The following is a 23,564-nucleotide window of genomic DNA, read 5'->3' on the forward strand; positions in this document are numbered from 1 at the left end:
TTATGAATGTTGGGGGGGGGCTCGGCCCCAGGGGGTGAGGAGTCATCCGGAACCTGAGGCCACCACAGTGCTGGGAATCCCTGGCCACACGCAAGGGCCAACTGGTCACAGGATGGGCGAGGGCAACTCAGGAGATTTTCCGAGGCCTGTCCCTCCGTGTCCCTCTGACCGCTTCCTCCTGCCTTGGGCAGTCCTGGGGCCTCAGAGGGGGCAGTGGGCGCGGTGGACCACACCAGGCCGGGCCCTGAGCGTGGAGCATGGCCTCCACCCCGACCCCCTCTCATCCACCCGGACCCCACATAGTCCTTCATGAAAAATGCCCAGTCCCCACCTCATGGAAAAAGCTGCTCACGAGGCGAGGCCACGCACGCTCCCCTTCCACTCCCTGCTGGGCGACAAGAGAGAAGGGAGCCGCACCAAGAATGTGAACATCGTTTATTCTCTGTGGAAAGGTTGAACAAGGTCAAAAACGTCCTTCAAGGGCACTGACCCAGCCCCGCCCTGCAGGTTCCTGGGGTCGGATGCCTCTGCCCCCCACCCCCACCCCGCCCCTTGTTAACAAAAAGGAACAATTTGAAGGGAATTCATATATAATAATTATAATAAAAATATACATTAAACAAAACAAAAAAAAACCCAAACAAGACAAATTTAGCTGAACTGCCAGCACCGTTGACCCCTTCCCCCCCACCCGGCATCCCTCTCTCCTCACTCCCCGCTCAGGGTCCTAAGTCCCCCGGTACCTTGACCACCATTAGTGGCTGAAGGAGACTTCAAACAGGGCCGGGCTGGGTGGGGTGAGGGAAGCAGAACCCAGTGGAATGGGGTGAGGGGTGGGGAACACCCAGGCATCTGCCTGGTTACTCAACCCCAGGGCCCCAGGGGCCAGTCCCCAGATGTACGCCCTCTCTGCCCGTCTTCTGAACACCCCCACCTCCCCCACCGACCCCTGCTCACCAACCTGTCTGTAAAGGCACTCACGTGCAGGGGTGCCTTCCGTGCACCTTTCCCGCTCCAGAGCCCACCCCACGGTGTCCCCGCTGCCGGCTGGCTCCCCACCACCCATCCATCGTGCTACACCTGCTTTTGGTCCTGTCCCGTCCCCAGACTGTGGTGCCCTGGGTGCCTGCCCCAGCTGCCTCATTTGAGCAAGTTTCCTTCTCCCTGGCCCTCAGGCTTCCCCTAGGGCTCCGGCAACTGCCTCCCCTTGGTCTCCTTGCACCTGGATATCTGCACCCCTGGTCTCAGGCCCCTGCTACCCCGCCCGCCAAGGCCAACGTGCCTCGGTCCCCGCAGCTCCAGCTCAGTGGTCAATGGCTCAGGCTCCTCCTGTGGAAGTTCTCCCCAGGGGCCGGGGCTGTGCAGAGGACCGACCCTCTCTCTCTCCACTGTTCCACTTTCCTCCTGAGGTCTCGGGGTGGCGGGGGGGCAGCCTCCACCCCCCACCATTTTCTCTCAGGGTCGCTCCCCTCCCCCCACCAGGCTGGATTTCTTTAAGCCCCAGTCTGCAGCAAGGCAGCTGCCAGCTGGGTACACCTGGGGGCTGGTGGCAGGGCTGGAGTGCCCGGTGCCTCCTGAGGTCAGAGTTCAGAGGTTAAAGGTATGTCACGGAATGGAAAAGGAGCAGAAGCCCCCATATGACCTTTACCAGCGAGGTCGGAGGGTCCTGCCTTCAAGTGCAGAGCCAAGACATTCAGGTGGGGCGGACACAGCGAGCTGGGGGGTGGGGGTGGGGCGGCAGGAGCTGGGAGCGGCCCTACACGGTCCCGAGGGACCCATCTGGGGAAGAAGCAGGTGGGGGCGAGGGTGGAAGAGGCCAGTCAGGGCACAGAGAAGGAGGGAGGTGGGGCTGGGGCGTGGGGAGGGGGCAGCCCACCCACCACCACCTGCTGCCACTGGCCTTAGTGGCCGAGTCCCCGTGGGAGCGGCGGGCGGGCCAGCGGTGGGGGTCAGACTTTGTCCAGCAGGGAACGCTGGCAATAGAGCAGCCGCTTGGGGGTCCCGTGGCGTCTGAAGAAGAAGACGGCGAGGCCCACCGCCAGCACCAGGAGCAGCAGCAGCACGGGCAGCACCACGGCCGCCGCACTCACGGCCCCGCCGCCGGGCTCGTCCACCTCGATGATGATCACCTCCGTCTCCTCCTCCGTGCCCCCGTCGGGCCGGCCCCCGGACGGGCAGCCCATCCAGTCCCGCAGCGCAGACTTGGGGTAGCCGGGTTCCACTTTCAGCTTCTGGTTGTTGAATTTCCAGTATTTGTTCCCCTTGTAGAAGTAAGTGAAGACTGCAGGGCCAGCAAGTGGGCGCAGGGATGCCCAGGAGGGGCAAGGGAGGAGAATGGGAGAGGAGCAGAGGGAAAGCCGTGAGTGTGTGAGTCCGAGTCTGCTGAACTCTGTTTCTTCTCTCTCTCTCTCTCTCTCTCTCTCTCTCTCTCTCTCTCTCTCTCTCTTCCTCTTCCTCAGGTCTGTCTCTCTCTCTGTTCCTAGGCCACACCCAGGCATGCTTAAGGCTTACTCCTGGCTCTGTGCTCAGGAGTCACTCCTGGTGGGTGCAGAGGGGAACGATATGGAACGCCAGGGATGAACCCCAGGAGGGCTGTGTGCACGACAAAAGTCTTTTATTTTTCTTTTTGGGTCACACCCAGCGATGCACTGGGGATAATCCTGGCTCTGCACTCAGGAATTACTCCTGGCAGTGCTCGGGGGACCATATGGGATGCTGGGAATCAAACCCGGGTTGGCCGTGTGCAAGGCAACGCCCTATCCACCATGCTATTGCTCCAGCCCAAGACAAATATCTTAACTTCTGTTCTGTCCCTGGCTCTCTCTCTCTCTTTTATTTTTTTATTTTATTTTATTTATTTTTTTTGCTTTTTGGGTCACACCCAGCGATGCTCAGGGGTTACTCCTGGCAGTGCTTGGGGGACCATATGGGATGCCGGGGATTGAACCCAGGTCGGCCGAGTGCAAGGCAAACGCCCTACCCTCTGTGCTATCATTCCAGCCCCCTCTCTCTTTTATTTATGGGGGTCACAATCCAATGGCGCTCAGGGCTACTTTTGGCTCAGTGCTTGGGATTACTTTTGGTGGTGTTAGGGTATGAGGTTACAGGCTCTCTCCCCCCGGCCACTGAACTGAGCTCTAAACTTTTCTGCACATCAGTTTCCTCAACTGTAAAACGGGCACATGTAAAGCCAGGGCAGAGAAGAGCTGGGGACTGTGTGTGCTGTGTGGGGAGGGGGGTGGTGAGCTGGCGGGCACCCGGCGGGTGGCAGGGGCTCCACCTCTCCTCCAAATCCCACAGGGTCCTCTAAACCTTCATCCTGCTTGTCCCATCCCCCCTTCCCTCTTTCTCACCTTCATCGCTGCCCTTCATGAACGACCCTCGGGGAGACTCAGGGATCCCTTCCCAGACCTTGATGTTTTTGGGGTACTCGCTGTCCACTGCCCTCAGCTCCTCGTTGAAACGGTAGTACCTGCAGGAGACGCGGGGTGGGGCAGGGAAATCCAGGTCGTGAATGGTGAGACTGGAGAAGGGACTCAGCAGGGAGCCTCTGGCGAGGAAGCAGGGTCAGCGCAGAGGACAGGCTGAGGGGGCAGGGTGGGGGACAGGGGCTCGGGGTAAATGAGGGCCTGCAGTCTGGAAGCAGCGGAAAGTGGGGGTGGAAAGGAAGGCCAGGCTGCCGGGAGCCACCAGAACCCTTAATGACAGTGCGTGGCTGCAGGGGCGGAGGCATCAAATGACCAGGTCTGAGTTGGTGACCGGGTCGCGGCCCACTCACTGGGCACCGGTGGGAGGCAGCGGCTAAGGCCTGGCCAGCTCCCGCTGCAGAGAGACACAGTGGAGGTGACCTGGCAGGGAGTGTCGGAGGGAGGCCCGGGGGCGGGGGACACGCTCACTTGTTTCCCCGGAAGAAGTAGGTCTTCCCGTTGGGCATCCAGAAAAGCGCGGCGTCTATCCTGTCTGTGGGCAGCCCCCGACCCAGCTCCTTGATGTGCTTGGGGTAGCCCGGCTCCAGGGACGCTTCGTCAAACACCCAGTGCTTGTCTCCTGGAGAGGGGGGCGGAGAAGCGTGGGCTGGGGGCTCCACAGCGGCCCAAGCGTCCTCGGAGGCGGCCGGTGGCTTCTACCCCCGCCCCAGCCCCTGGACGGCATTGTCCGCCCGCTTACCTTTGAAGAAGACAAACTTGCCGTCCTTTCTCTCGTAGGCGGTGTTGATGGACGCGGGCAGGCCCCGCCAGAACTGGCCGATGGGCATGGGGTAGCCATCCATCACCTGGTTATTCCTCACTCGCCAGAACCAGCGCTCCTGGAAGGCGGGTGGAGCACGTGGGGTCTTGGGGCGCAGCCCACCCCCCCGTCCAGTCCGACTGAGCCCTCCCTTTCCACCCAGACTCCTGGCCACTCGGCCTCCTGCTTCCTCTCACCTTGAAGACGAACATCTCCCCTCGGAGCACAGCCACGGTGTCAAAGTTCCCGTCGCAAATGTTGGGCCCGTAGGTGGGGTTTTTGGGCCGATCGGGGACAGAGGGCCTAGAGGTGGTCCTGGGTTGAGGCGGCATCTTGGTGGGGGATCCTGACTCACTTCCTGCATGAGAACAAGGTGGGCGCTTCAGAGGAGGAGGCAGCGTCAGAGGAGAGGCCAGACTGAGGGAAAGAAGCACCCCTGGAATGGGGCAGGTCTTAGGGGTGGCTGAAGCAACCTGGGGAAGGAAGGGTGGCGTCCAGAATCTGCGGATGTAGTTTAGTGGAACAGACCGGGGCCTGTACACACACACACACACACACACACACACACACACACACACACACACACACGCAGAGAAACACAGACATGCACAGGAAAAAGGTGTAGCCCAGAGAGGCCGGAGAGGCACAGAGGTACAGCCAGACATAGAGAAATAAGGCACACCAACACAGACACACAAACAGACACGCACAGGAGAGAGGCGTAGCCAAGGAGGAACCCCGGGAGAGATACGGGCGAGGCTGATTACTCGCCATAAAGCTGCTGGATGCCGCGGCGGTCGTCATCGGGCAGAACGAAATTCTCAGTGTCCATCCACTGGTAAAAGGGAGCCATGATGGCCGAGGGGTCATTGGAATGCTCGAGGCCGAGGGCATGGCCCAGCTCATGCACAGCCACTAGGAAGATGTCGTTGCCTGGAGGGAGGGCGGAGGCAGTTAGGACAGCGGCTCTTTCCCCAGCTCTCAGCTGCCCCCCCCAGAGCCTGCAGGATCACCCCCAAGTCCACTTGCCATGCTTTTCACCGAAAGTGACAAAATCCTGGGGTCCAGTCTCATATATATATATTTTTTTGCTTTTTGGGTCACACCCAGCAATGCGTGCACAGGGGTTACTCCTGGCTCTGCACTCAGGAATTACCCCTGGCGGTGCTCAGGGGACCATATGGGATGCTGGGAATCGAACCCGGGTTGGCCGCGTGCAAGGCAAACGCCCTACCCGCTGTGCTATCGCTCAGCCCCTAGTCTCATATTTGGAGATAATCCACAAAGCCAGTCAGGGCTAGAGGGATAGGATAGTGGGTAGGACATTTGTCTTGCATATGTCCAACCTGGGTTGGATCCCTGGTACCCCCAGATGGTCCCCTGAGCCCACCAGGAGTGGTCCCTGAGCGTAGAGCTAGGGGTAATCCCTGAGCCCTACCATGTGTGGCTCCAAAACAAAATAAGAAACAGACACAAAGCCAGTTGGCAGCCGGTCCTGGGTGAAAGGGAGAGAGATGCTTGAGGGCCAACCCCACTCCCAGAGTGCGGTGTGAAGGGAGGCTGGAGCCCGAGCTGTGCCTCGGTGTCTTCTCGAAGCTAGAGATAAAATGTGCCTAGAGGGGCTGGGGCGATAGCACAGCGGGTAAGACGTTTGCCTTGCACGTGGCCGACCCAGGTTCGATTCCCAGCATCCTATATGGTTCCCTGAGCACCGCCAGGGGTACTTCCTGAGTGCAGAGCCAGGAGTAACCCCTGTGCATCGCCGGGTGTGACCCGAAAAGAAAAAAAATGTGCCTGGAAAAACGGGCAATGTGGGGGCTGGAGAGATAGCACAGCGGGTAGGGCGTTTGCCTTGCACGCGGCCGACCCAGGTTCAAATCCCAGCATCCCATATGGTCCCCTGAGAACGGCCAGGGGTAATTCCTGAGTGCAGAGCCAGGAGTAACCCCTGTGCATCGCCAGGTGTGACCCAAAAATCAAAAAAAAAAAAAAAAAAAAAAAAAAAAAACGGGCAATGTGGGTTTGCTTTGATATCTTGGGGAATCAATTTACTGGGTAGGAGCAGGAACCAGATATAAATATTCAAAACAGGATGCTTAGCTGATTGGGGCTACATAGTACTCAGGAGATATTCCCAGCTTAGTGCTCAGGGGACCATGTGGTGCCGGGGATCGAACCCGGGCTTCCCACATGCATGCAAAGCTTGTGCTCATGGAGTTACCCCTCCATCCCTCAAAATGGCATTGAGAACAGATGAGATCTGGAGGGTTCCATTACAGGAGGAGCCGGGAGAATCTGTGTAGCCACAGGCCATCTCGCAGGGAAGACTGTCCCGGGATGCCCTCACTCACCATTGAGATCTTCGTTCCGCACAGTCCACGGCTCGGCAGAGTCAAAGTGGGTGTCCCCGCCAATGTTGGGGCCTGGGAAGTAGGCGTGGGCCAGGAAGCCACCTTCGCCATCGAAAGGCGTGCTGTCCCCGTGGAAACCCTCGGCGAAGAAGATCATGATATCGGCCTGCTTCTCGTGGCCCTCCTGGATGTAGGAATAGGGCACCTCTCGGAAGCGCAGCGGGGTGGCGCTCTCCCACACTCGGAACGCCTTGCGGATGGCCTCGAACGTGGCATACTCGCCCACCTTGGGGGTGTAGTTCTGAATGCTGAGGGCCAGACACGTCCAGGGGAGAGGATGGGAGTGCGTCAGGCGAACAAGAGGCAAAAGTCTCCTTCCCCGCATGCTCCCGGGTCACCCCCAGGCCTAACTCAACATTTGCTGCTTTCTCGGGAAGTCTGTGCCCCAAGAACCAAGGGCTCAGGCAACTGCAGGCTCTAGGGTTCTGGCCCTGGGGTAGACTCTCTGCAGGTCACACCCATCCAGAGTGACAGACTCCTCCCGGCTCTCCCCAGGATGCTTCCCAGAAGCAAGGTGGCTGCAAGGTGGGCGGCACGAGGGAGTGGGGAGGTCAGTGAGCGTGGGTGATGAGAGCGGCCACGTGCCACGGGGCTCACCAGAAAGTGATCTCGTTGTGCTGCCACTTGAGGCCCTGGATGGCGTAGCGCTTCCTTCGAACGTTGGCCTTGATCTCAGCCCCAAACTTGTCGGGAACACCACAGCGTGGGCGCTTCATGGCTCTGCGGGGGAGTGTAGGGAGCGTGTGGATGAAGGTCTTGGGCGAGGTGGCGCGTGGGGAAGGACCCCGGGAGGCGGCTGGGGTGAGTGGGTAGGGGGTCAGGCATGCACCGAACAACCTCTCTGGGTCGCGGTGCAGGATCGGGGAGGGCTGCTGAAGGGATTCCTGCTGGGTCCCACACTTACTTCATGGTGTCCGGATCAGCTTTGCCCGTCACCCGCAGCCCGTAGAACTTCTGCATGGCAGCGATGGCTGCGGAGAGCGACTGGGGTGAGCGCTGTGTGTGGGTGCGCAGGTCCCCGGGGGGCAGGTAGCCATACTGCTGAAGCCAAGCCTGCAGGGAAAGGAACGGGGGCTCAGTGTCCTGGGCTGGCCTCAGGGCCCCTGGCATGCACCCGAGGCTTGGGGAGAGGCCTGTGTGCCCAGCTTGGACTGGCCCTGGCCCTGGAGGGACTCCCAGGCTGGACCCAAACTCTGGCCTACGCCCCAATATGTCATGTCCTCTTGAAGTGCCTGGCAAACAGGGGTTTGGGAGAAGCGTAGTTCTGGGCTCTGGCTGCAGATAGGAACCCAGATGGCAGAAATGAGTTCGAGAATGTCATCTCAGAGCTGAGATTCTATTCGGCACTTTATGTGTGGGGGTGGGGGCGGGGGATAGGTTTGCGCCATACCCAGAAGTGCTTGGGGGATCATGAGTTGCCAGGAATGGAACCAGTGTAGACCACAAGTGCCCTGTCCCCTACTCTCTGTCCAGCACCTCCTTTCAGCCCTTCTGTGTCAAGGTTCTTGCAAATACAGTATCTGTCTCAAGGCCGGGTTGGGCCAGAAAGGAAAGAGCTTGCAAGAGGCTGAGGGTATATCACTTGGGGAGGTATGGCGGGGGCCACGCCTGGCACGGGACCCTGAAACTCAAGGTTCCTCACAGTTCGGGTCTTTTTGTCACAGGGGTCTCCCTGGAGAGTGCTGGGGAGGGTAAGAGATGCCAGGGAAATGGGATTCGGAGCGCCGCATGTGCTAGGCCTGTGTTCTACTCTGGCAGGTTTCTGACCCAGTCAAATTGGGAAAAAAACAAATGCTCACTCACATTTTTTTTTTCTGGGGGTGGGTGTTGAGCCACACCTGCTGATGCTCAGGGGTTACTCCTGGCTCTGTACTCAGGAATCACTCCTGGTGGGCTCAGGGAACCATATGGATGACAGGGATCAAACCCAGGTCAGCCCAGCCACATGCAAGGGAAACGCCTTCCCCGCTGCTGCTCCGGTCCCAAATACTCACAGAGCTCAGGCTCTTTCAGTCTGGGCCCAGAACAAAGGCACAGCAGGAAATTTATACTCTGTTACCCCCATGGACGTGATGTGATGTTCCCTTGGAACACAAAGTTAAAAGTGGCAGATACATGTTTCAAGGAGGACCAGCACAGGAGATTAGGAACCAGGAGGGAGGGACTCTGTAGCTAGGAGGTGGAAACAAATGGACGGCACCGGGAAGGAGGGTCCCCAGAGGCCTGATAAGAGTGGCATGGCCCCGGGGGAGTATCTGAGCCATGCCACATGACCACCGAGCTCCTTCCCAGCCCTAAGAACTTTCAGTTTACCGGCTTTGGGGCCACACTCAGCGATGCTCAGGGCTTACCCCAGGCTGTGCACTCAGGAATCACTCCCGGAGATGCTCATCAGACACATGGGATGTCAGGGATTAAACCCTGTTGGACCGCGTGCAAGGCAAACGTCTTACTGTTGTACTATGGCTTTGGCCCCCACGTAGGGTCTCTGTAGAATGGAGGACAGAGGAAGCAGGGGCCTGGGGTGGTGAGGGGTGAGATCATTGCCCAGATCCAGGAGGATGGCACCATGTCCTGACCAACAGCAACTGATAAAGGGCTCAGGACCAAGAGGCCCATCCAAGATTCTGAGTGGAGGGACTGGGAGACAGAGTGACGATTTAATAACTATTTAATTTTAGAGATGTTGGGAGTTGTTATGGCCTATGGATGCCAAATAATATAGTTAAGACTTCGGTGTTTGGAAAGTACATACACTGCAAAGCTCCGTGGAGGGAAAAGTGTCTTTAAGAACAATGAGGAGCTGGAGTGATAGCACAGCGGGTAGGGTGTTTGCCTTGTACGCAGCCGACCCGGGTTCGATTCCCAGCATCCCGTATCATCCCCCAAGCACCGCCAGGAGTAACTCCTGAGCACAGAGCCAGGAGTAACCCCTGTGCATCGCTGGGTGTGACCCAAAAAGAAAAATTAAAAAAAGAACAATGAGGAGGGCGGGAGGGATGGTTCAGGCAGGAGGAACTGTTCATGGGGAAGGCAATTGCCGTGCATGCAGCAAACTCCATGGGTCCCATCCCCAGCAACTTCTATGATCCCGTGAACACTGCCAGGAGTGATCCCTGAGCACAGAGCCAGGAGCAAGCCTAAGCATTGCCAGGTGTGGCTTCAAAAAAAAAAAAAAAAGAACAATGGAAAAATTTTCCTAAAGGCTGAAAGCAAAAGAGGCCAAGTCACTACGGAATATGAATATGGCTGGATTTTCCTATGTGGCGACTCCCACATAGGCTGCTGGGCGCTGCTCCTGCTCCTGCTCCTGCTCTCCTTTCTTTCTGCGGGAGGCTGCTTGGGCCACTGCTCCCCTCTGCATGGTGTGCAGAGGGCCGGAGTCCACGGGCTGGACATAGCTGGGACTTCCCCCTCCAGGTCCGAGGTGGGGCAATATTCCTGCATTGGGGCTGGGGGTGATTCAGGAGCAGCTGATGGGGCGAGAATTGCAACATGGTTCTAGGAGTTATTCATTTCTCAAGGCTGACGAGGAATTAAGGCAACCAAGAAGTAAACAAGCTGGCCTCCCCCCTCCTCCCCCCCACCAAGAGGCCAGGCCAGAACCACCCGTGCACCACCCAGCTCTGCGAGCCCCCCAGGTTTAACTGTTTAGCACCCCAGAGGGGAGCAGTGGGGTGTGCCGGCCCCGGGGCTGCTCTGGGGACACGTAGGCCTGCCCTAGCCTGTGCTGGCTGAAGTCACAGCTAGTGCCCTGGGGAGGCGTGCTGTGGCCTGTTCTGGGGCCCAGGAAACTCCCGAGCAGGTAGGAATCTCTCGGGGCTCCCGGCCTCACCTGAGGCTAAGGCACACCTCAGGCTTACTTATAACCTGGGAGTTTTGGGGTGAAGTTGGGGGTGGTGTCACTCCTACAGTTGGAAGTGAGAACTGAGGTCAGGCCCAGTCAGCCCTTAGCCAGCAAAGGGGAATTCTCCCAGGGCGGAAGAATCGATACCCAGGGGCCCCACCCCCACCCCCCGCAGCCGAGTCTCCCAGGAAGGCTGAGTGCTGGCATCCGCCAGCTCCACCTCAGAGCCAACAGAGCAAAGTGGAACTCTGGTCAAGAGAGGAGTGTCCCAGGAGTCAAGAGGGCCGCCAGGCTGGGGGGGAGGAGCCCCTTCTCCTCCTTCCCTGCCTCTGGGGGCAGGCTCTGAGCAAAACCGGAGCCGCAGAGGAGCGATGAGGTCGGAACCACAGAAGGAGAGCTTGTGTCTGCGGCTGGGTGGGGGACGGCGGCAGTGCCAGACAGGCCCCGGGGAGCTGGTGCAGGGCTGTGGAGGGCCGGGGGGGGGGGGGGGGGGGATCTGGCTGCCCAAGGCCGGGGACAACCCGGCTCTCCTCCACATTGGCCTGGAGAGGCAACAAGTGTGTCGTGTGAAAGAAGCTGGCCCAGCTCTGTCTGGGAAAGCGGAGAGCACCCCTCCTGCGCCTGGCCGGGCTGTCCCGGCCGCAGCGTCCAGGCCTGCTCTTCCCTTCTCTGCCTCGTACCCCGCCAGGCCCAGAAGCAAACAGTGGTTCTGGCACTGCCCCTGGGCTGCCATGCTTTAAGCATGGGAGGGAGAGGAGGAGGGCAGGCAAGGGGGCTCTGGGCAGACCCCCAGAGGCCAGCTGCTTTTGTTGGCGTGGCCCTTGCCGGACTCCAGGCCTTGGGATGAGGAGGGTCCTCCTGCGCTTGCAAAGGATGAGCTGGGCAGCACTTCTCTGGGCACTCAGCCCCATGCCCGGGGCCACCCTTTCCTCTGGGCACAACTCTCTGTGAGATACACAGACAGACAGACAGACAGACAGACACACACACACACACACACACACACACACACAGACAGACAGACAGACAGACAGACACACACACACACACACACACACACACACACACACACACACAAAGAGAAACTCTCTCTGTTCTTTCTGGGGCAGTTTGGTGGGGTGGGACCCGGACAGACAAGCCAAGTCCTGATCCCTTCCCCCCGCCCCCCTCGCGACCGCACCCAGGCCCTGGCCGGCGAGTGGGCTGGGAGGGCCCAAAATAAGAAGCTGATCGAATCCGACTCCTACCTTCACCCCAAAATAAAAGTGAGAGAGAAAGAGAGGAAAAACCTCCGGGACAACTCCCACGCTGCTTCCTCCCGGGTCGGGTGGGCCAGTGTCTGGGGCGGGGGGCCGCCCCCACCCGGAGTAAGCCCAGACTGGTGCGGGTGCGCAGGACCGGGCCCGCCCGGGGTCCCCAGTGCAACGCCCCTCAGATCCCCTGTAACTGACCCAGAGAAACAATGAACAGAAAAAACATAAAGGGCCCCCAAGGCGCCGGCGGGGGCGAGGGGGCACGGAGGGGGAAGAGGGTGGCGGCGGCGGTCGGGTCGAGCCCCCGGCTCACAAGCGCGGGCTTTGTGCGCCCGGGACCGGCTGGTGGGCGCCGGCGCCCCGCGGCTGGACGCCAGGGCTCCGGGCGGGCACGGCGGGGGCCCCGCGCGCAGGGGCCAGCCCGGGCGCCCGCCGTCGGGGCGCGGTGCGGGCGGGCGAGCGCGGGCTGCAGAGTCGGAGAATGAACAAACTCGCGCGCGGGTAGCGCCGAGTCCCCGCGGGGCCCCCTCCAGCGCACCGGCCTCGGGGGCTGCGCGCGGCGTCCCGGGGCGCGGAGAAGCGGCGCTTCCAAAGGGCCAGGCGCGGGGCGAAGAAAGTTGGCGGCCGTGCCGGGTGGGGGTTGGGGGCCGGCTGCTGCAAGAGGCAAAACTTGCCGGGCGGGGAAGTCGGGCCAAGTGGAGGAGCGGGGGGCGCGCGCGGGTCGGTCGGGGCGGCCGAGACCCCCAGGAGCCCGCTCCCTGCAAGGCGGAGGACCCCACCCCACCGTGGCCTCGAGGGGCCCGGAGCTCACTTACTTCGGGGCTGAAGCTGCTCTGGGCCGAGGCGAGCGGGGCGAGCGCCGCGGCCAGCGCGAGCAGCGGGAGCAGCAGGCTGCGGGCGCGTGGCGGGGCGCGAGGCATGTCCGCGAGGCTGCGGGCACTGCGGGCTGCGCGGCGCGGCCCAAGCCCGGGGCTCGCTCCGCCACTCCCCGGGCGCCTTTGTCTCGGCCACGCACCGAGTTGGGATTCCTCGAGCGCTATCCTTTGCGGAGGAGGAGGAGGAGGAGGTGGTGGTGGCTGAGGAGGAGGAGGAGGAGGAAGTTCCCGCAAGTGCCTCTGTGCTCGTCCACTCTTTCCCGTTTTTTGATCTTTCTTCTGCTTAGTCGGCGAACTGGCCCCGAAGCGCGCCCGGCTCGCTCTGGTCCCTCCCTTCTCCCACAGCCTCTCCGCCCCCGCCCCAATGCCCTCCTTTCCCTGTGCGGACGTGGTTGTTTCTGCTTGAATCCAATTACAGCCAAGAGCCAGGGGGAAAGAAAACACACACACACACAAAAAGAACCCAAGTTGCCTTTCTGCAGGGCAGGCTGCCATCAGCAGGGGTTGAGGTCGCGGCCCAGCGCGGGGGGCTGTGGGGAGGAACCCAGGGGACGGGATGTGGCCGACTGACTTTACCCCCCCTCCCCTTAAGCATATTTCGGGTGGCTCCATTCCTCTGGTATTCAGCATTTGTCTCACCTCAAAGTGCTGAGCACCGCTGGCGTCTGGGGCACGCGGGGCGCCCCAGTGTGGGATGGTGCTGCCGCCTGGCTCAGCCGGTCCAGGAAACCCGCACTGGGGGGCCATGGCCCAACTGAATAGAAACTTTTGTCCGTGCTTTTTTCTGCTCTTGTTCGGGGATTCGAACTCTAGACCTCACACAGGCAAGACCAGGACTCTACTGCCGAACTACACCCCTGGCTGCCTGGTCCTTTCAATTCTTGACAAGTACCTCTGCCAAAACAAACCCACCGTCCAGAAACCGGGCTACCCGCAAACACACTGGATCTAGGGGTTCTGTCCTTATAGGAAGACAAATGTGTTCCCTTTATTATTATCATTGGCAACCTGGCTGCTCCTTAAATTAGAGTTGGCAGGGGAGCAAAGGGGCGCAGGGCCTAGGAATCTGGGGAAAGGCAAATCAAGTTTGGGGAAATTGTTTGAGAAGAGAATGAAACTTGGTTTCCCTTGTTCCCTGGTAAAGGGGGTGATTCCTTTAGGATGACTGGGTAGCCAGGTAAATGCTGAGAACGAAGGTGGAGTTGTGCAGAGAGGCGGGCTCCCTCGAGTTGCTAGTGGGAAAGGGACAGATAAGTGGAGAAGTAGATGTGGAAAAGCGGCATGGCAGAAGCAGGAAAAGTGTGGGAGACAGAAAATTCCACCATCAGCGAAATCTAAGATCCAGGAATTGCATTGGTCAGCGAGAGAGGAAGGAGGCAGTGGGGAGAAGGAGGGAAGAAAGCAGGGAAAGGAGTAGAAAGCTAGACAGAAATTAGGTCAGGTAGGAAGCTCCAGAAATCCCAGAGACCCTGAAATGATGACATGTTTGTAGCAGAAAGTTGAAGAAAACCCCAGTGCCTCTATATTTCCCCCAGAATCCACTGCAGGAGGGGCTGGAGCAACAATAGAGTGGGTATAGTATAGGGTGTTTGCCTCGCATGAGGCTGACCCTGGTTCCATCCCCAGGACTCCATAAGGTGCCCCGAGCCCACTAAGAGCACAGAGCCAGGAGTCAGCCCTGAGCACTGCAGAGAGTAGTCCCCCAAACAATTCACTGCAGGAGCCACAATAATCAGGAAAAGATTTCTTGACTCCAGGGCAACTCAATGGTTTGTAATGTGCAGTGGGAACCAGACACCTATTCCACAGAAACTAGGGACCCAGCACCTCCATGGCCCCCGACATAGACTGGGATCAGAATGTACAGGCCTTTTTGGCAGCTAACCTCTGGAATTGTCAGAACCCATAGAAACCTCAGAATCCAGTTCTTTAGACAACATGCAACACCCACGTCAGTGAGCACGTTCTCCTGAGCAGTATATCTGAAGTCTAGAAAACTCACACTGGTCGCCTCAGCTGGAAAGGCTTTTCCGGCACATTTATTAAATGCCCAACATCACAGAGCCTGAGCCCAAACAGGCAGTGGAAGGGCTGAAGGCAAGGTCACAAGCAGGAAAATGGTAGCTCCGTTCTCATGCTCATAGATCAACCATTGCTCATAGCCCGGCCAGTCCTACGGCCGGAGAGGGAGGGAGACAGTATCTCAGAGCAAGGCTGGAATGAAGCAGGGGTGCAGGCACAGAGCCAGCCCTGACAGGCAGTGATCTCATTGTCCGTTCTTCCCAGTACCCGAGTCCTTCTGCTCTGAAGACAGACAGGGAACAATGAGGGCTCTCTGCTGCTCGAGAGAAGGTGGTAGCAGAGAAAGCCAGAGGCTGCTTTTTCACGGGCGTGGCAGGGGGCTCCGAAGTAGACTCCCTTTGGGTTTGAGGGCGTTTTCCCGCTTCCTTTCTTCTTCCTGCAGCATCTCCTGCTGTTTGCACTGCCATGCCTGCACTGCAGCATCCATTTCCTGTGACAGCAGGACGACGCGTCTCTGAAACAGACAGGAAAACGGTGGGGATGACATCTGGGCTCTGAGCACCCTGCATCCTTTCGCCCTCACATCAAAGCCCGAGGCCTATGGCAAACAGGCAGTGCTGACTGGGGACAGGGTGGGCCTGGAGCCCGGCGAGAAGCAGGAGGAAGGCAGCAAGTGTGTGGCAGATGTCTCCCCGGGGCTCCTACCTGGGAGTGCCCTGACTAGCCAGCCTTTCTCAGGGGACAGTAGGGGCTGGCGACAAATGATGCCTTTGACATTGGCTCTGTAGTCAAACCCAGGCTGCCCTGGCAGGGGCTTCCACCACTCACAGCAAACTGTTCCCGCTGCGCTCTTCTCCGGAGCTGGCCTTTCATTGGGGGAGCAGGGCGGCCATCTGCAGGGGGAAGTGAGAGGACAGGCAAGCATCAGAGATGGCCTGTCCTGCCGTGTGCAAGAAAGCAGAGAGAAATGAAGGAAGAAAATGCCCCTAGGGCACCCCCACCATGTCACTCCAACTGTTTCTACTCTAAACGCAAGTTCCTCATCTAAGGAGGAGGTACGCCAAACCACCAAGAGTAAGTTCCTAGGCCTGCCCATTATCCCTGTTACCCTGCAATTTAAGGGCCTTTCACAACCTTTTATCATCAGAAATCTGGCTGGAGAGATAGTACAGCGGGTACGGTGCTTGCTGTGTGTGTGGCCAACCCAGGTTCAATCCCCAGCACCCCACAGGGGCTCCCTAGCCCCTGAGAGTCAGAGGTAGAGTCAGGGGTAAGCCCAGATACAACCCGCTGTGGCCCCACTCCAAAAAAGGGGGGAAAAATTCTCCACTCAGGGGCTGGAGCGATAGCACAGTGGGTAGGGCATTTGCCTTGCATATTGCCAACCTGGGTTCAATTCCCAGCATCCCATATGGCCCCTGAGCACGACCAGGGGTGATTCCTGAGTGCAAAGCCAGGAGTAACCCCTGAGCATCGCCAGGTGTGACCCAAAAACAAAACCGAAAAAAACCAAAAAATTCTCCACTCAAATCAACCCATCACTGTTCTAATCACTAAGTTTGCTCAATTTTGATATTCTATAATGAAACACACTCTCTTTATCTAAATGTTCCTTAGACTTATTTTGAGCCCTCCCTGTCCCAGAAACCCTTCTCTAACCTCTTTAGCTATACAGCTCTCTAGAATTGAAGGCTCACCAATCATTTTAGTATCTGTTTTGCCTTAGAACTTTGTTTGCTTTGGGTCATACTTAGTGTGTGTCTCCGGGGGAGCATGCAGTACTGGGAATTGAACCTGGGGATCCCACATGCAAAAGATGTGCTCCAGCCTTCTGAGCTATCTCCTACAGCCAGCCTTGAGACATTCACCTATCTTTTTGGGTGCTTGCTTTGGGGTCACACCTGGCAATGCTCAGGGGTTACTCCAGGTTCTGCATTCAGGAATCACTCCTGGCAGTGGTTGGGGAACCCTATGAGATGCTGGGGATTGAACCTGGGTTGGCTGCGTGCAAGGCAAATGTCCTACCTACCAAATGTACTATTGTCCCAGCCCCTTACCTATCTTTTTGATGGTTAGGTCACATCTCATGTGTCTGGGGGCTACCCATTGCTCTGTGCTCAGCATGGCGCTCCCAGCAGTGCTCCAGGGAACATGCAGTGCCAGGAATCAAACTCAGGTCACCTCATACTAGGCAAGCCCTTTTATCCCTACATATACACCATCTCTCCAGCCCTGCTTTATGGCAGTGTTTTAACCATCCCAAGTTCTTTTTGAATGGGATAGAGCATTGACCTATAACTATTTGTGCCTTAAAATATTCATAGTTAAAGCAGGATTTATGCTTTATGCTTTAACTATGAATCCCAGATTGTATGGGATGTAATGTAGAAGGCAACTGGTCTCAATTAAGAAAATATAAGAGCTAGAGTGATAGCACAGCGGGTAAGGTGTTTGCCTTGCATGCAGCCGACCTAGGTTCGATTCCCAGCATCCCATATGGTTCCCCAAGCACTGCCAGAAGTAATTCCTGAGTATAGAGCCAGGAGTAACCTCTGTGCATCGCCAGATGTGACCCAAGCAGCAAAAAAGTAATAAATTAAATAAGCACAGAAGTCTTAACTTGTAACAACATCTTAGTAATCTCTTAAAAGGGCTTAATGGCTCCAATCGTGAGATACAACAATCTTCACTAGCTTTCTTCTAAGGAAACATTTTTTGATCTTTCTTTTAGCAAATTATTTGTAAGAAGCAATATAAATAAATTATTGAGGGCCTACCTGGGGGCAGACTTAAGGGATGGTTGGGAAAACTGGAGATAGTGGTGGTGGGAAGGTGTAATGGTGATGGGATTGATGTTGGAATATTGAATGTCTCCAACAAATCGTCATGAACAGCTTGTAAATTCCAGGGTTTATATAAAGTATAAGGGTAGAAAAACACCAAATAAAATATTTATGGTGTGTTTTGCCAACTAGACATACGTCCCTTGTTACTAGGGAGTGTATTACTAGCTTTTACTGTAATATGTAAGTAATTAATAATGGAAATGAAGAGAAAAGAACTCTACAAAAAAAAAAAAGAAAAAACACCTCACCCAAAAGTTTGAAAGCAAGAGATATTTATCAGGAAAGGAGTCTTTTATTTTATCCATAGAAGAACTATCACTGTCACTGTTACTGCCATCCCGTTGCTCATCAATTTGTTCGAGTGGTCACCAGTAACGTCTCTCATTGAGAGACTTATTGTTACTGCTTTTAGCATATCCAATACGCACGGGTAGCTCTGCCTCTCGGGCTCGATACTCTTGGTAGCTTGCCGGGCTCTCCGAGAGGGGCAGAGGAATCGAACTTGGGTTGGCCGTGTGAAAGGCGAACGCCCAAACGCTATGCTATGACTCCAGCCCCATAGAAGAACCATAGGAGATATTTTTTTTACAGATGTGAAAAGACACAGCCATGAAACTTAACCAAACCCACAAAGTTAACAAACAGGAGCCTGGATAAAGAAATCAATTCCAGGGCAAAAGCAGTAAACATGATCCCTGGCATTATCTGGTTCTCCAGTACCACCGAGAACAACCTGAGCACTGTGCTAGGAATAACCCCTGAGCACTAACAGGTATAGCCAAAAAAATAATAATAATAATCATCATGGGGTAGGGAGCTAGTACAGCAGGCAAGACACTTGCTTTGCACACAGCCAACGCTGGTTTAATCTCCAGCATCCCACAGGGTTCCAAGCACTGCAGGAGTGATCCCTGAGCAGAAAGCCAGGGGTAAGCCCTGAGCACTGCCAGATGTGACCCTAACCCCCTTTTTTCCTTCATCCCCCTGAAAGAGAACCAATTTCAAGGCCCAGAATGTACCTCAGTGGTACAGCACGTGTTTCTCAAGCATGAGGTCCCGGTTTGGTCCCTGACACAGCAAAAGATAAACTAACAACAAAGTCTTTAGAACAAACTTCACAGTATTTCCAATGTTCCATGCTACTTCATGGAGATCCTCCAGTGAAAAACAAGAAGGAAAAATCTTCACCATCCTCCTCGGTCACTGAGGAAAGCGGATCAGACTCTGACAGGATACAAGAGGGTATCCACACTCGGGTCTCTGTGGTATTGAGGGTGCCCGCTCCCCATCCCTGCTATTGCCCACCCATGCAATCCTCAAGGCTTCAATCTTCTCACCTGGACCCAGAATTCCTCTACAGGGAGTGGATTGGACGTTTCCAGTCCTCTCTCCCTGGGCTAATAATAGCTATTCTACTTTCTCTCTCCTTTTTTTTTTTAGGGGGGGGGAGGTGAGGGTGAAGGGCTATACCCAGCAGTGCTCAGGACTTAACTCCTGGCTCTGCGGTCAGGGATCACTCCTGGCGCGGGGCTTTGGGGGACCAAATGGGATGCTGGAGATAGAACCCGGGTCGACTGCATGCAAGGCAAATGCCCCATCCTTTGCTAAATTGCTCTGGCACCTACTTTTTCCTATTTTTTCCCTTCTACCTGCCTTTCATCCTCCTGCCCTCCTCTTTCGCTATCCACTCCACCTTCTTTTGGTTTTGGAGTCACACTTGTGATGCTCAGGGATGGATCACTCCTGACTCTGCTCAAGGGTCACTGCTGCTTGGGAAACATAGGTGGTGCCCATCAGGCAAAAAGGCAAGTGCCTTTTTCCACTGTGCTATCTCTCTGGCATCCCCTCATGCTTTCCTCCCCATTAAATAAAAGTGAAGATTGTTCCTGAAGGGGTCTCAGCATTCTCTTTTTTTTTTGGTGATGGGGGTGAGGGGTGTGGGTCAGGTCACACCTACTGGTCTACTGGTGCTTGGGGGCTAGTCCGAGGACTGTGTTGTGGGTGCAGGGACCAAAGCCAGGGGTCCCCCACTCCAACTTTGAGCTTTCACTCAATCCCCAATCACTTTTTCGGCCCTTCTATGAGAAGTTCACTTGGGTAACTTTGCAAAGAACTCTCCCAGCACTGGCTACCAAAATTTTCAAGGTCATACTCATCCCACAGAAAGGGGTATTCCCCGACCTTGGAAAAAAAAAAAAACAACCCTCATCTCCTTTTGGAGAACTGTAACTGTAAGTTCCCTACCCACCTACTCCACCCCACCCCTGGGCACCCATGACAAAACCGACCTTCAACGTTATTCCCGTGACCCACTGGGATCCTGTCCAGCTTCACTTCCCAGGGGCGCGGTTTCGTTTACCAACACACTACAGGGCGCCTTCCCCTAACCCCAAGTACACAGTTTTATTTCACTTTCCACCCCGCCCCGCCCCCCAGAATGCGCGCGCGGAGGACCCTGTCCCGAGTGTCCTTAGCTGTCAGCTTAGCGCTCACCTGCATAGGACCAGTCCGGGTGCTCCGTCAGGGGTCCGTAGCCGGAGGGGTTGGCAGCCAGGCCCTGCCTGGGTGGAGGGGAAACAGGGTGAGGGGTTCAGCCCGACCTCGGTGCCCAGCGCCCCCCACACTGGCCACTTACTGGAGTCGCCACTTACTGCCCGCCCGAGCGGCCGCGCTGCAATGCAGCCTCCGGACACCTGCTGGGAAAAACAGGCGAGAAGTGAGGGGCAAGGTCGCGCCGCTAGCTCCGGGGGGCCTCGGGCTAGCGCCGGCGAGGGAACAAACCCGCGCGCCAGCAGCCCACTTACTCCGGAGGAAGGTCCCGAGCGCCGCCATGCTGTGCCCCGCCCAGCCGGAAGCGTCGCCATGCAACGCCCGCCCAGCCGGAAGTGGGCGTGGCCTCGACAGGCGCGCCGCGCCGGGGAAGGCGGGAGCCGCCATCTTGGTTCTACTGGGCTGCCCTGGGGTGGGCCATCTTGGTTCATTGTACGGAACGGAGGGACCATCCCCCTCATTTCCCCCCCACCTCCCATGCTTGCCTCCCGCGACCTAGAGACAGCCACACGCGTCGTCAGGGACGCTCACGTCCTCAGTGGGAGTTGTGTCCTCCCCCGGGTTGCTGTGCTGACACTGCTGCCCCGCGTCGGTCCATTCTATCCCTTCATTCGATCCCTTCATCCAAGTGCTTGCTTTTTCCCAGGCGGAAAACAATAGTCCAGGCTAGAGTGACTCAGAAGTTCGGGTTTAGACTCTCATTTATCTAGCAAAATCAAGAGGAAACACATTTCAAATCTTGTTTGGGTGTTGGAGTCACGTGGGTACGCAGCCCTTGAGCTGTGGGGGGTGGGGCGGGGGAGGGGACCTGTCTCTCTCACCACCTCCCCAACCTCCCCATCAATGCTTTAGGCCCAGGAGACCCCGTGGAAAACCAAAAGGACTTCATCAGGATTCTGATGGAGTCTCAAGTCTAGAGAAGGAAGATAGACTCGAAATCAGACAGTACATTGCTGTACCACTACAGCAGAGAGAAATAATGGGAAGGAAAGGAAGGAAGTACCTGTTTTGTTATTGCTTTTTTTTTTTTTTTTTGCGGGAGTGGGGGCTACGGGCAGTTCTCAGGGGCCAGGGCATGGGAATGGGCGCAGGTTCCGTTCAGAGGATGGAGGAGACAGAGCTGCTTTGTCCCTGTAGTGCAGGAGACCCCAGAGGGTGCTCAGTGTGGTGGGGCTCGAGGACCACACCCTGCAATGGTGGGGTTAGGGGGAGGGCCTCCAGGCAGTGCCTCGTGGTGCTAGGGAGACCCTGGGATGCCAGGATCTAATCAGGCCCTGTCTTCCCCATCAGCTTCTTGCTCATCCGTGAGCCCGTAACTGGATCTGTGTGTAGCACGCTGTCGAGAAGGCTCTCTTGAGGAAGAGGGATTGGCGCTAAGATATGATTCCATTTTGTCTATTTCATTTTACTTTAGTTTTGAGGCGACGCCCTGTTGTGCTTGGGAGGAGCCTCCTGGCTGTGCTTGAGGGACCACGTGTCTGGGTCAAAAAGGGGTTCCAGCTCTTTGCGCTATCTCCCTAGCCCTGGTTCTGTGTTAGAAGTGCAACTACCTCACTGTTTAATGTCACCCTTGGGGAAACCCAGTGAGGTAAGGACTTGGGCAGGGGCAAACTCACATCTGTGACTCCTGTTTTTTGCTTTTTTTTTTCTTTTCTCTGTGTGCCTGGGTGGAGATTAGGCCTCGCATGCGAGGAACACGCACACCACCACCGAGTTACATCAGCCCCTCTCTTCCTTTCACTCGCCTTAGGGAAGTCATCCCTGAATTGCTTTTGAGAAAGAGCTTATTTACGGGGAACTGACGGCAGTGAGCTAGTTTGGGGGTTATGGCCTTTGCCTTGCAGGCAGCCAGTCTCAGTTCCATCCCGGCACCACACCAATGGTCCTCCAAGCACTGCTGGGAGCCATTCCGGTGTAGCCCTGAATCATTACTCCCCACAAAAAAAATGAGCTTAAGGGAAAGGATGTGACTCAGTCGAGGTCCTGTGTTTGATTCCTACCACTACGTGTCCCCCCCCCCCCAGGTGTGACTTCCATAAATAAACCCCCCTCGGAACAAAGGGGAACTGCAAGGCTGGAGAGTGCTCAGCAGGCTGAAGCCCATGCTTTGCACACAGGAGGCCTGGGTTCCACCCCCAGCACTGTGTATGGTCCCCTGGACACAACCTAGCTGGGAATAACCCCTGAGCACAGCAGGACGTGACCCAAAAGGAGCCTGTAGCCGGAGGGGTTGGCAGCCAGAAAAAAAGGGAAATAAAGGGGTGAGGGTTGACACCAGAACCAGAATAGAACAATACCTTGGAGCACTGGTAGCTCTGCTGGTGGCAGTTCCCAGGGAATTTGCAAGGGATGCCCGGCATTACCTCAGCCAGGGGGTGTACCTGCCTGTCCTGTCGGTACTACAGTTATAAAGATGTGGGAGGGCCAGGACCCTGGTGATCACAGGTGTGAGCACAGTAAGGACCCTTGGGGAGCCTCCCACCATGACAGGTGTGTCTCGACTGAGTGTGCTCCCAAAGAGGGAGAGGTGGCACAGGTGTAGCGCTCACCTTGCTCGCGGCAGACCCTGGTTCAATCCCCCAAGCAACCAGGAGTCACCTCTGAGTACAGAGCCATGAATCAGCCCTGAGCACCGCTGGAAGTGGTCCCCCTCCCTCCCACTGGCCAGCATCAGAGTCTAAGAGAGCAAGTGGACCAGCCATGCCAGGCGTCCCAGCCTCAGTGAATACTGCGGTCTGCGTCAAGTGCCACAGCCTGTGGTGTGAGTGCAGAGAGCATAGTGGCCGGCATAGTGGCCGGCGTGTGCAAGAGCCCCGCTCACTGCGGCAATATCAGCAGCAGCAAAGGGAAGGTGGGGAGGGAAGGATTCTTTATTTTTTTGGGGGGGATATATATATGTACATATATATGTACATACATATCTCTATATAGATATATATCTATGTATAATACTGCACTGTTGTCCCATTGTTCATCAATTTGCTTGAGCGGGCACCAGTAACATCTCCTTTGTGAGACTTGTTACTGTTTTTGGCATATCCAATACGCCACGGGTAGCTTGCCAGGCTCTGCCATGCGGGCGGGATACTCTCGGTAGCTTGCCGGGCTCTCCAAGAGGGACGAAGGACTCGAACCCGGGTTGGCTGCGTGCAAGGCAAATGCCCTACCTGCTGTACTATTGCTCCAGTCCATATATACATATATATATGTATATGTATATATATATATATTTATTGAATCACTGTGAGATAGTTACAAGTTTTCATGTTTGGGTTACAATCACACTATGATCAAACACCCATCCCTCCACCAGTGCACCTTCCCTACCACCAATCTCCCCATTATACCCCCCTTTCCCACCCTCCCCCTGCCTCCCTGGCAGACAATTTCCCCCATACTCTCTCTCTACTTTTGGGCATTAGGGTTTGCAACACAGACACTGAGAGGCCATCACAGTTTAGTCCTTTATCTACTTTCAGCACACGTCTCTGGGAAGGATTCTTTTGTTTGTTGGTTGTTTTTTTTTTTTTTTT

General features: G+C 56.5%; 2 protein-coding genes across 7 annotated transcripts; both read right to left on the reverse strand.

Annotated features, from left to right (window-relative positions):
• Positions 1-584: 584 nt before the first annotated feature.
• On the reverse strand, positions 585-12,899 carry MMP14 (matrix metallopeptidase 14). The gene is made up of 10 exons (XM_055131638.1): positions 12,554-12,899; positions 7,543-7,691; positions 7,236-7,358; positions 6,579-6,886; positions 4,999-5,160; positions 4,425-4,585; positions 4,168-4,306; positions 3,897-4,047; positions 3,354-3,472; positions 585-2,281 (listed from the first exon to the last, which is right to left on the reverse strand). Exons 1-10 carry the CDS (start codon positions 12,656-12,658, stop codon positions 1,950-1,952), a joined length of 1,749 nt encoding a protein of 582 aa, XP_054987613.1. The 5' UTR covers positions 12,659-12,899; the 3' UTR covers positions 585-1,949.
• Positions 12,900-14,620: 1,721 nt separating this feature from the next.
• MRPL52 (mitochondrial ribosomal protein L52) lies at positions 14,621-20,349 on the reverse strand. 6 transcript variants are annotated; one of them, XM_055131726.1, is made up of 5 exons: positions 20,286-20,349; positions 20,117-20,177; positions 19,975-20,042; positions 15,464-15,528; positions 14,851-15,149 (listed from the first exon to the last, which is right to left on the reverse strand). In XM_055131726.1, the coding sequence occupies exons 1-5, from the start codon at positions 20,311-20,313 to the stop codon at positions 14,997-14,999; spliced, it is 375 nt and encodes a 124-aa protein (XP_054987701.1). In that variant the 5' UTR covers positions 20,314-20,349; the 3' UTR covers positions 14,851-14,996. The 6 variants fall into 6 exon arrangements, with proteins under 6 accessions (XP_054987699.1, XP_054987700.1, XP_054987701.1 ...); XM_004609689.2 differs by having other exon boundaries at positions 20,117-20,174; positions 20,286-20,348; XM_055131727.1 differs by having other exon boundaries at positions 20,133-20,177; positions 20,286-20,322.
• Positions 20,350-23,564: the final 3,215 nt, after the last annotated feature.

Source organism: Sorex araneus, chromosome 3, assembly GCF_027595985.1.
Source record: "Sorex araneus isolate mSorAra2 chromosome 3, mSorAra2.pri, whole genome shotgun sequence".
In the NCBI taxonomy this organism is placed as follows: Eukaryota; Metazoa; Chordata; class Mammalia; order Eulipotyphla; family Soricidae; genus Sorex; species Sorex araneus.

Excerpts from the sequence above, each read along its gene's own strand:
- MMP14 (XM_055131638.1), bottom strand. The coding sequence starts at position 12,658 with ATGCCTCGCGCCCCGCCACGCGCCCGCAGCCTGCTGCTCCCGCTGCTC. Across the intron at positions 7,692-12,553 it reads AGAGCAGCTTCAGCCCCGAA|GCTTGGCTTCAGCAGTATGG; the intron begins GTAAGTGAGCTC and ends CTTTCCCTGCAG. Across the intron at positions 3,473-3,896 it reads TACTTCTTCCGGGGAAACAA|GTACTACCGTTTCAACGAGG; the intron begins GTGAGCGTGTCC and ends CGTCTCCTGCAG.
- MRPL52 (XM_055131724.1), bottom strand. The coding sequence starts at position 20,313 with ATGGCGGCGCTCGGGACCTTCCTCCGGA. Across the intron at positions 20,043-20,116 it reads GGCAGTAAGTGGCGACTCCA|GCAGGGCCTGGCTGCCAACC; the intron begins GTAAGTGGCCAG and ends CCCTCCACCCAG. Across the intron at positions 15,150-19,974 it reads CCCGGACTGGTCCTATGCAG|AGACGCGTCGTCCTGCTGTC; the intron begins GTGAGCGCTAAG and ends TGTCTGTTTCAG.